We start from the raw sequence: 10,000 nt of genomic DNA, 5'->3' as shown, positions 1-10,000 counted from the left end.
ATGGATCTTTACTGGCTACAATTTGTAGTGAGAAACCTTGGTACCCACCGCAATTTACTTTAAATTGACACTTTCTTTAATGGATTACCACACAAGCAACCAGAAGACAGACATAAATGCTTTTTAGGGAAACATTCTGACAAGCTGTAATTAAATTACTTGTTTCTTTGAATGGGAAGGGGAGGGGTATTTTTAAATAGGGACGGGAATAGGTTGAAGGCTGCGCGACGCTTGGGTGACTGATGAAGGCAAACGTCAATAAAATTGAAGGCTTTGAATACTTTGATAAACTGTTTTCATTCAGTTGAAGAAGCAAAGAGCTCGAGTATTCACTTGACCATTAAAAAACTGCTTGCTTACAGTACTTTCAAAACTCTGTTTCGCTTATAGCATCCTTGTTCACCCAGGTGGGCGCATTGGCATGGCTTTTAATGGGGGCTGCAGTTTTTCAGTGAGTGATTAAATACACCATTTCTATTTTTCTTGCAGGAATCCCACAAGCACGTGGCCTGGTGAGAACACTGGTCAATGGGAGGCAATTTAGGAGTCATCAGGTTAAATGTGTGAGCTATACTTACAGTTAATATTGAGAATGATCTCTTTGTCTCCCGCATGAGAATGACAGCTGACTTTCAGACTCACAAAGTGTGACATGTTGATTGGTTCCTGGCTACTGATTCTGCCAAACAAAACCTGAAATGCCCTTTGAAATTCTTCTTTTGTGTGTGTCACTGAAGTGTCAGCACCGCTCAAGCCTTGGATTAACTATCAAAGCAAATTCAAAACTTGATGAAGTCTACCCCACATAGACTGTTCCTAATGACAGTGACCAATATGTTTTGAAATAAGACTTGAATACAATTTCTTTTTAGAGTTACTGTGGGTGTACATTCAAATAAGACAGACATTTTGTAAAAAGACCAAAAAACAGCATTATCACTAAAATAAAAATAAAAATTTCCCACGTTAATCTTAGTCTAAGGTTCAAACAGAAGCGAGTAATTGAATTATCCTTGCTGAATGGCCAGGCATGAAGAACAGCAGATGATAATCTTTCTAAATCACAAATGAGTTATTAATGTGAACGTACTGTCAATGGTACAACGTGATCGCCAGGAACAACAGTTGTGGGAACTTTCCTTTTCACCTTTTTTGAGCCTGAAAGACAGGAAGGAGCAATTAAAGGTAGTACTGTAATTATAAAGGAGAGAACATTGTTAACCAATTGACCCCTGAGATTGACACTTCATAGATTTTACTCAACCTCATTCCAAGGGTCTCCACTGTCATTGATGAGGTTGGATTTTACTCTGTCTAATGCCAGATAATTTTACTCTGAAACAAGGTATCCGCTGACCAGTATCACGTGACCATATGAATTGCAGGTTCAAGTTTAGAGCTCAATGATGTCAGCTGGCTTTTTAAAAGTAGACCACTGACCAGGTGCTGGGTTTCGATTGGATCCCAGGCTCAAGCCAGGTTAACTTATTGTAAGAATAAATAACCCAGGAACACCGCTTTTAGGCTTGGCTAAATCTATAAATTATTTTCTGATTGGGGGCGCTTATAGGTGTGAATGGGTTGACAACATGTACTGCAGGTATACTAAAAAACTACGGTATGTCCCCTTAAAAAGCAGACCTTGTGCTCAGTTTTTTAAAGAGTGTTAGACTGGCTGGGAATGTAGATGCCCTACCAACTTACCATTGTTGGACACCACCTCCCTTCCTGGATCGAATCTGTCAACTGTTATATCAATGCTGTCTTCTTCTGTTCAGAATATAAAAAAGTAATTTTTTGAAACAATATGAAATATCAAATTAATAATAATAATAATAATAATAATAATAATAATAATAATAATCATATCAATACTAATATAATAACATTATGATAATATTATATTATTAATGCTTACGTGAATCAACAGAAATGCTTCCAACCAAGAAACATAGAAGAGGTGACTCTGTTTGATTGACATGTCGATGAGCCAGGCGTAACGTTTTCTCATTGATGTGGAGTCTTATATTCCTGGACAAAAAGTTTTGAAAGAGAACATTAGACATGTAAGTAAGTTCATGTAGTTGCACCACACACTGGATTGACCGACCGCTACCTCAAAAACGCTTGTGATCGATTCTCAAACCGCTTTGATGTGGACAGAGAAATAGAAATTGCCACCGAAATTACCAGTACTCATAATTCAGATGTCTCTTTTGTTTTTCAAGAACAAAACTTTAGTGATCCAAGGCTCATGTTCTGTGTAAATGTTTCTCATGTCATTCGTAAAATTTAGGGTAATTTCTAAGGAAAAGTAGCCCAGGAGTTCACATGGAATGACCAGCGAGTTTTGCCGGCTTGTATTGAAAACCTTAAGTTGATACACCAGATGTAATGACTACAGTTGTCACAGTACAACATATCATTGTAAAAGCCTTACTTTCTTGACAATTGTTTTCTAATTTATTGAATATGGCTGCAGTAATTTCTTTGCTTGCCTGTCTGTACTAACCGTTTTGTTGTCAAATGAAGGATTTCAGGATCACTTTGGGCAGTCCTATTCCTGAAAATTCACAACACAGATGAACCTAACATTTTTAAGGGAAATTTTTATTTAAACTAAAATACAACATTATTATGGTACATGCACCTAATCATTTTGTAGAAAAGATGAAACACAGTTCTCTTCCCTATCCACGATGTAACCCATTGACTACTAGGAGAGAGAAAACAACGTTCCCAGGGTCTCTCTTCTAGGCCTCGCTTGGTCGTTGGAAGAGAGACCCTGGTTGCGGCTGGTCACGTGACCACCCAGAATCTGGGTGGTAAAAAAAATCTGCTGGAAGGGTGGGGTTACAGGGTTTTTGATCGTCACAGTGACAAATTTACTAAGGCAGGGAGAGAGCGGTATGTCGCTTGACTAAGTAGTTTTCGCGCTAACGTCATGTTTCAAAACCACACCTCTCGTTCTCAATTCAGAAATCTGATCAGACATCAAAGCATTCAAAGGTGAAACAACTAAAACTACAGACTTTGTTACCAACGTGGTTGCACGTGTTTCCTCTTTCCCTCAACAATCAAGACAGAACTTGGAAAACTAAGGATTTCCCGTAGCCAGTAGGAAGAACAGCAACTACTGGTAAATCTTTCTTTGAATATAAGCTTTCCAGGCAAATGACTTGTTTCACTTTCAAAATTATATCGTTATAGCCAGCCGAAAGTAGCGCCTTCTGAACACATCTCAGAAACTCGAGCACCATTTTGAAACCAACAATTGTTCAACTTCACCTTCCCCCAGATGGTATTTTATCGTCCTCTCGACCAAATGTACTTGAGTACCCACCCACCCTGCGGTTTTGCATGGATAGATGGTCACGTGACCAGCCGCAACCAGGGTCTCTCTTCTAAGGCCCAAGGGAGGCAGAGAAGAGAGACCCTGGGAACAAGGTGTTGAAGAGATTTTTGTTACGTGTTGCGTTACTCGCTTAGTTATATTAGTTGTCATTTGAGACGGTACATTTTTTTGCACACTTGAAAACAGTAGTCGGAATCATAACAAAGAAGATTGTGTCGCTTATCATTGACTGTACTCGTCCGAATCGTCCAAGGTTAAAGTTTGGAACAGTCAACTATTTTGGTCGTTCGGTTATACCATATTTTAACGTTGTAAAATCGATTATAACACGAGGTTGGGAGAGAGATAAATACATGTAGATTTCACTCTGTCTAACACCAGACAATCTTATTTGTCAATGGGGAGCAGTTTAAGACTCAATGGGTTAAAGACTTTAAATAATGGAAGAAAGTTACATGTAAATTATTATTACATTGTGGTTCAAAATGAAATTCAATGGGTTTGAAGGAACATACTGTAGTTTCTAAGTGGACATAAATGTTGTTAACCCTTTTTTGCCCTTAGGGGTTCACCATTTGGTACAACGTATTAAGTAAAATCATTAAGCATCTAGATCTCTTAGGAAGCAAAGGATTGATTTTCTTTGAAATTCTTGACCAAGCCTACTTATTCAAAATCATTTGACATCAGAGCTTGGGAAACAGTGAAACTACAGTATACTTTGTATTCAAACCACAATGCTAGACAAAAATAGTAATTGACCTTATTAGTCTTCTTACAGTTGGACTGGAATGAACATGCGAGAAGATTCCCCTGTATCAGCATCTCCTTTATAGTTATATGCTTGTTTCCAGTGCAACCATGACTCACTAATTATGAATATGGCCTATTGGGACACTCATTGTGCATGATACACTAATCATTTCAATCTGCTTTCCTTCCCCCTTCCTATCTAGTAAATGGTAAAACCCAAAGAAGCTCATGGCACTCAGCTGAACATGACTATTTTTATTTTGCATATTGAATGATAGGGAGGGACGATCAATCAAGGATTTCAATAAAAATTAATTTGAAGTTGGCAGTAATTGGTTTGAGTAGAGTAATCGACTGCTGTCATCCTCAACATTAATTTTAACCTTAGGTTTGAAAGAATCTGTCTTAATAATCACTTTGGTTTTGGTAAAAATGTAGGCAGCTTCTCTGAGCAAGCTTTTAGCCAGGCGGCCGTCCAGCCGTCCAAAGGACGGCCAGTTCTCAGAAATGGGAGATTTTCGACGGCCTGTTTTGGGCGGCCATTTACGAACTTCTGTGCTTAATGTAACAAAACTGTCTATAAATTAATAAAAGTTACATTTCTTTTTGCTCTCAAGAGTTGTTTTAGTGCTGCTGTCGTATTTTTCTTCTATATGAACACTTTTTTAGCGAGTTTCCTTTCTGTTTTGATCAAATGAATCAAAGTTGAGCGAAGCGATTTCACAGGCAAAGCCGCTGTTCAGTGATATTGACTTACCAAGTCGTCCCTAGGCTACTTTGCCGGCTGCTATAAATAAATGCGCACTTTGGTAATTATTTATGAGGACATGAGTCAAAGATCACGCGCCTTCCAACTCGGTAAGACGCTCTCGCGGCTACAAATGTTATTGTAATCGCTTGATTGTATTCTGCTCTGTTCAAGCGAAATCTGGCGGGCATTACAACAAAATAGCCATTTGGTGTAATAACATGTGCAATCATCGTAATTGCTTTAGGAATACTAATAGTAGGTGAATAGTTAAAGATTGCAGACCAGAATGCAGTTCGACCAACAAAGCCACGCATATCTGTTCTTTCGTGTAAATCATGGCTTGACAACTTCAAATTTCAATCACTCTTCATAACAACTGGAGTTCCTATCCCAAATATAATTCAATGTTAAACAAGGTAAGTTGAGGAAAGGATAGCTTAGTAAAATTATCAAGGAAAAACAGCGGTTTAATAGGTAAATTGAAAGACATTTACAGCTGTCAGAATCGCGGAAATCACGTCTAAGAGGCTTCAATTTTTCAAAATTTTCTGGGGGAGCATGCCCCCAGACCCCCCTAGGCCCACATAAAATTTGGACTCCCACTTTCAAAATCCTGGCTAAAAGCCTGTCTCTGAGTGAAGCACAGGCCGACTTTTCGTTGTCTTTTCATACTGAATTTTAACCACTGATCAATTTTTTACACCAATCATAGTTATGTTGTAACTTGATTGAGTGACCCAACATTTTCTTCAATTAGAGAGGTACAGATTGATTCTACATACCACAGTACTGATTTGGTTGCTGGAAAATTTAAAGGCTGCACAACAACTCCATTTCTTTGCATTCTGCAACACAATATGAACAGCAGCACAATAACAGCCTTAATTTACTTTAATTTCCTTCGTTAATGGCAAAATTTAATTTAATTCAATTTCTCTGGATAAAGATCCTTTTTTCGGAGTTCTCAGGTTTGTTTTTTTTTTGTACATGTACATGAGGAAGTGCCCGTGTACAGTGCAGACCAGAAATAAGCGTCCTACGCAGACACAAAATAATTTATTGGAAACATGCTTTATTTGAAATTTTCTCAAACACTTCACTCTTGACATAGCTATTGCCTTGCACCGAAACTAGACAATAAAACATGAACAGTGGGTCAACTCATACATACTAATTATTATCATCTTTGATGAGAGTGCATTTTCAATGCACCTGTTATAAACGCACTTGCGTGTGCCCAATTTTTGTGGGGTGTCTATAAAAAACGACGAATGAAGACCGAAGACCCAAAAACGAAGACTTCAATCTCAACTAATTTAAGAACTGTTAAAACCTGCTGAAATGCATTGTTCGGCGCTAAAATAATAAAATCAATAGGGTCTTCGTTTTGTAGAAATGCCCCCCCTCAAACTACAAAACAAAGACCTTGCAAAAAGTGCTTTATTTCCATTTGGACTTTTGCCACCGAAAGAAGGTCATCCCCTTTGTCTCTCACAAAGAACGGTGGATGTATCCCGTCAATGGTGATTGGTCAAATTGCAGGCCTTCCTGCCAAGAAACCATGAGATACTACCATGCGGCGAAAAAGTGTGTAACTAACAGACTAATGGACTACATGTACATTGAAATCCCCGGTTATTAAAGATAGCCTTCAAGATTCACACAAGAAGTATCTCACGAGCGAGTTTGGGTTGACATTCGACTAAAGCGAGTTTGGGTTGACATTCGACTAAGACCTGACACTGCCGTCCTCGCTGTGAAAATAGAGCTTTTTGGCGAGGTCTTCATTATTGTAGACACCCAATTTTTGTGTGCTCGTTTCACAAAGGTTTTTGGGACGCTTACATGTATTTCTAGTCTGCACTGTAATCCCTTCAGAACGTGCCATTAAAACAGCCCTGCAGACAGTTCTAAAGTCTTATGTGGAGTTGTTTAAAGCATGGTTATAATGATAGCCCTTACATGTACATGTATATGTGACACTAACTACAGGTACATTTTGTATAAATTATTATTCATTGCAGCAGGTGGTTTGAACCCAAGAGTCACCATCAAATCAAAACTTGATGAAAAAAATCTCATCTGGGTGACAATAGTCTTGAGAAAAATATTGATATACATGTACATACAGTGTACATACTGACATTTTAACAACCTGAGTGGAAATTAGACATTTTGACTGGTATTAGTTGCTTGTCAATGTTCTAAGGGTATACTAGTCTCCTATGGATAACTGATTCGGAAATGCCACTGCATGTGTTTTCCATGGGGACATTTTAAAGAGGGAGTATGCTGCCTTGTGGATTATTCTGAGCATGTAAATTGGTAAATGTCATGTAAATCTCCCAATTTTTGTTGAATGCTAATAAACATGTAAGGTACAATAAAAATATGACGAATCATTAATTTCTCTGATTGCAGTTGAACAACCAGGCACACTAATGGTTTTATTTTCCTTTGTAAATTCAGTGACTTAGTTGATATGATTATGCTGTTTTTTGCAGTTACCTTAAATACTGCGGATGCTTTGCCGTGGGAATTTCATCTTTTTGGCCAGGAAAAAAGGAGGATATTTTGCTTCCCACTTGTTGGTTTACACAATTCATCCCTGATCAAAATTTGAAATAAGCAAAATAATTAACCCATTCATCCCTGAAGCAGATGCTATTGACAAGTAAAACCATCTGGCATTAGATACAGTAAAATACTATAAGTCTCACTCTACCTCCAAGGCTGCTGCGTAAGAAGATTTTAAAGGGGCCCTCAGAGCTAAACGCTGAGAACTTAGGAGCCCAACATATGAAGTGAAAGGTGTTGCTGTGAAAAATTAAGGCGCCCAGAGCTATTCTTTGGGAGTCCCAGGCTACTGGGCTTCTGTTAGGCAACAGCCTTGACCTCAGGACTGAAAGGGTTAATGCATAGAACTTAAAATAATAATTTATTTATTAATTTCCTGTCAAATAATGCAAAAATTCATTCAAACATTTATCTTAGAGTTTGCAAACATTGTTTTGAGACCAAAAGTAATATTAGACAAAAGTATTACGGTAATACTTATTTATTATTGTGTATTGGTCTGAATAATAGCAGTGAAAATACTACATGTAGGTACACATTTTAAGAAAAACATGACACTCTCAAGGTTAACCCGGGCTTGACACTAACTTTCAACACCACTTCTCACTTTGGAGAGTACGTTTCAAAATTTACATACTTTCCTCTTCAAAATTTCACTTTCCAAAATGGATTACAGTATTAAATTCTTACCACAGAAATAAACATGTTTCTGGGTACTGTCAATGTGTTATTTGATGTTAATGAGACGCCCTAATTTCAATAATTAAAAATTGAAATTAGGCTGTCTTGACCATAAACCACCAGCCTACCACGTTTCCAGTCCGGGATGAGGATCAAAGTTGGCAATGTTCACAGGGCCCTTCGATATGAACCGTCATGAGGCAGTCTAGAATGTCAACAATCTGTAGCATTTCCTTTGATTTGGCTTTCTTCAAAGTCATTTTCTCTTTCACCACCTGAATTCCACATAAATCCAAAGCAAAAAAGGTCATCTTTGAAATTCAGTATCACGCATTCAGTTACCACGTGTGAGTTTTTTTGTGTGATTGTTGTACCCAGACTTCCTCAGACAGGAGCTCTTCATCATGGCTGAAAATTGACTGAAAATGAGGTGATTGTGGCAAATGTTTGATTATCAATCACTGTTTAGGGGTTGCAGCTTGCTCATTTTATTTGCATAAATTTAGCCAAAGGCCTTTAAAAAGAAAAATCAGTTTTCTGTCAGAGTCAAAAATATACATGTAGATGTACTTTCCAAATCAGGTGACCATGAGTATTCTGATTTATTTCCATTTTTTTACTCTCCAAGTGCTGAATTTACTCCCCAATGGGAAACAGGTGTGCGTTAATGTCAAGCCCTGTGAACAGACATATTTCAGAAAATAAATCTGTCATCTGTCAGTTGTAATAGTAATGAATAAATTAAACAGAAAGCCTTAAAATAAATTTCTGTGTTTAGCTTGTGTGTTGAGTGTTGGTTTTTCCTGAATTACATGCATGCACATGCAACGCTTCTTTCAGTGTTAACGTATTGTGAAGATGTATGATTGATGATAACAAAATCATGGAAGCATGCAAAGAAACATAGTTTTGAGCTCTCACAGTGACCAACCAAATGATTTGTATTGTAGTTGGCATTGCAGTTCAAGGAGGGTAAAAACTGAACTCACTGGAATTTTAACTTTTTCTACGGCTGGACACAACTGATTACCGGTAACTATTTGGAATGGTCGAGATCTACAAATTAATTCAACAACAAAAAGGATAAAAACAAACATATTAATTTCCTTCATTCACAAGGGCTGGGCTATCTTGTCAAAACATACAAATTCATAAATAATTATACATGTACTTATTATATATTTTTAACTGAGTATGAACTAATAAACTACCGGTACATAATAATAAACTGCTTCATTTATTTATCTTCCTTATTTTAAGTTTTAGATTTCGTCAGTAGCCTGCACTGTTAGGGAAGTTCATTTCTGTTGGCTTGATTCTTACATTCAACCTTAAAAACCTGCTACCGCAGTCCTGCATTTGTGCATAGTTTACTTGTGCTACTGCAGTCAAGCAGTGGAAGTGGTACGTAATTTACATATGTACTAGACATTCCACTACCACCACAGTCCCGCCGTGGTCAATCTTGTTGTGGCAAGTTTTCAAAATCCGGATCGGTTAACTGCACTTTTCACGAGTTCGTGTGAAGAAAATAGCACTTGTTTACTGATTAAGACTAAGCGCTTGTTGCAGTGATTAGGCCTAACCTCTCTTTTAACATTTTAGCGTTCATTTTACGGTTCGGTTAACTACACTTTTCACGAGAACATGTGAGGCAAATAGCACTTGTTTACTAATTAAGCCTAAGCGCTGGTTGCAGTGATTAGGCCTAAACACTCTTTTAACATTTTAGCAATTTCTACAAACACTTACAGCTTTAGTAACCCACTACGGGACTGCAGACCATGGTAGCACTTTCCACGAACACTTGGTTAACCACTACGGGACTTCGAACCCCAGTAGCACTTTCCACACAAACACTTAGTCACCCACTATATATGGGA

General features: G+C 37.8%; 1 protein-coding gene across 5 annotated transcripts in view; it reads right to left on the bottom strand.

Annotated features, from left to right (window-relative positions):
* LOC138025086 (SCL-interrupting locus protein homolog) overlaps positions 1-10,000 on the bottom strand; it is a 30,405-nt gene that overhangs the window by 19,006 nt on the left and 1,399 nt on the right. For 2 of the 5 annotated variants that reach the window (XR_011127143.1, XM_068872349.1), the window contains exons 2-8: positions 7,368-7,467; positions 5,642-5,704; positions 2,513-2,563; positions 1,919-2,031; positions 1,705-1,770; positions 1,091-1,158; positions 579-765 (exon numbers count right to left, since the gene is read on the bottom strand). Coding sequence is in view for 4 of the 5 variants with exons in the window: in XM_068872349.1 (XP_068728450.1) it covers positions 579-765; positions 1,091-1,158; positions 1,705-1,770; positions 1,919-2,031; positions 2,513-2,563; positions 5,642-5,704; positions 7,368-7,465 (646 nt within the window). In the remaining variant the exon portion in view is untranslated. Of the gene's footprint in view, positions 1-578; positions 766-1,090; positions 1,159-1,704; positions 1,771-1,918; positions 2,032-2,512; positions 2,564-5,641; positions 5,705-7,367; positions 7,468-8,245; positions 8,393-8,687; positions 8,795-10,000 lie in introns of all 5 variants that reach the window. The other 3 variants (XM_068872351.1, XM_068872350.1, XM_068872352.1) reach the window with 3 other exon arrangements.

Source organism: Montipora capricornis, chromosome 11 (assembly GCF_036669925.1).
Source record: "Montipora capricornis isolate CH-2021 chromosome 11, ASM3666992v2, whole genome shotgun sequence".
NCBI lineage: Eukaryota > Metazoa > Cnidaria > Anthozoa > Scleractinia > Acroporidae > Montipora > Montipora capricornis.
Note: the sequence above shows the minus strand (reverse complement) of the source record. Positions and strands in the feature narration are given on the sequence as shown.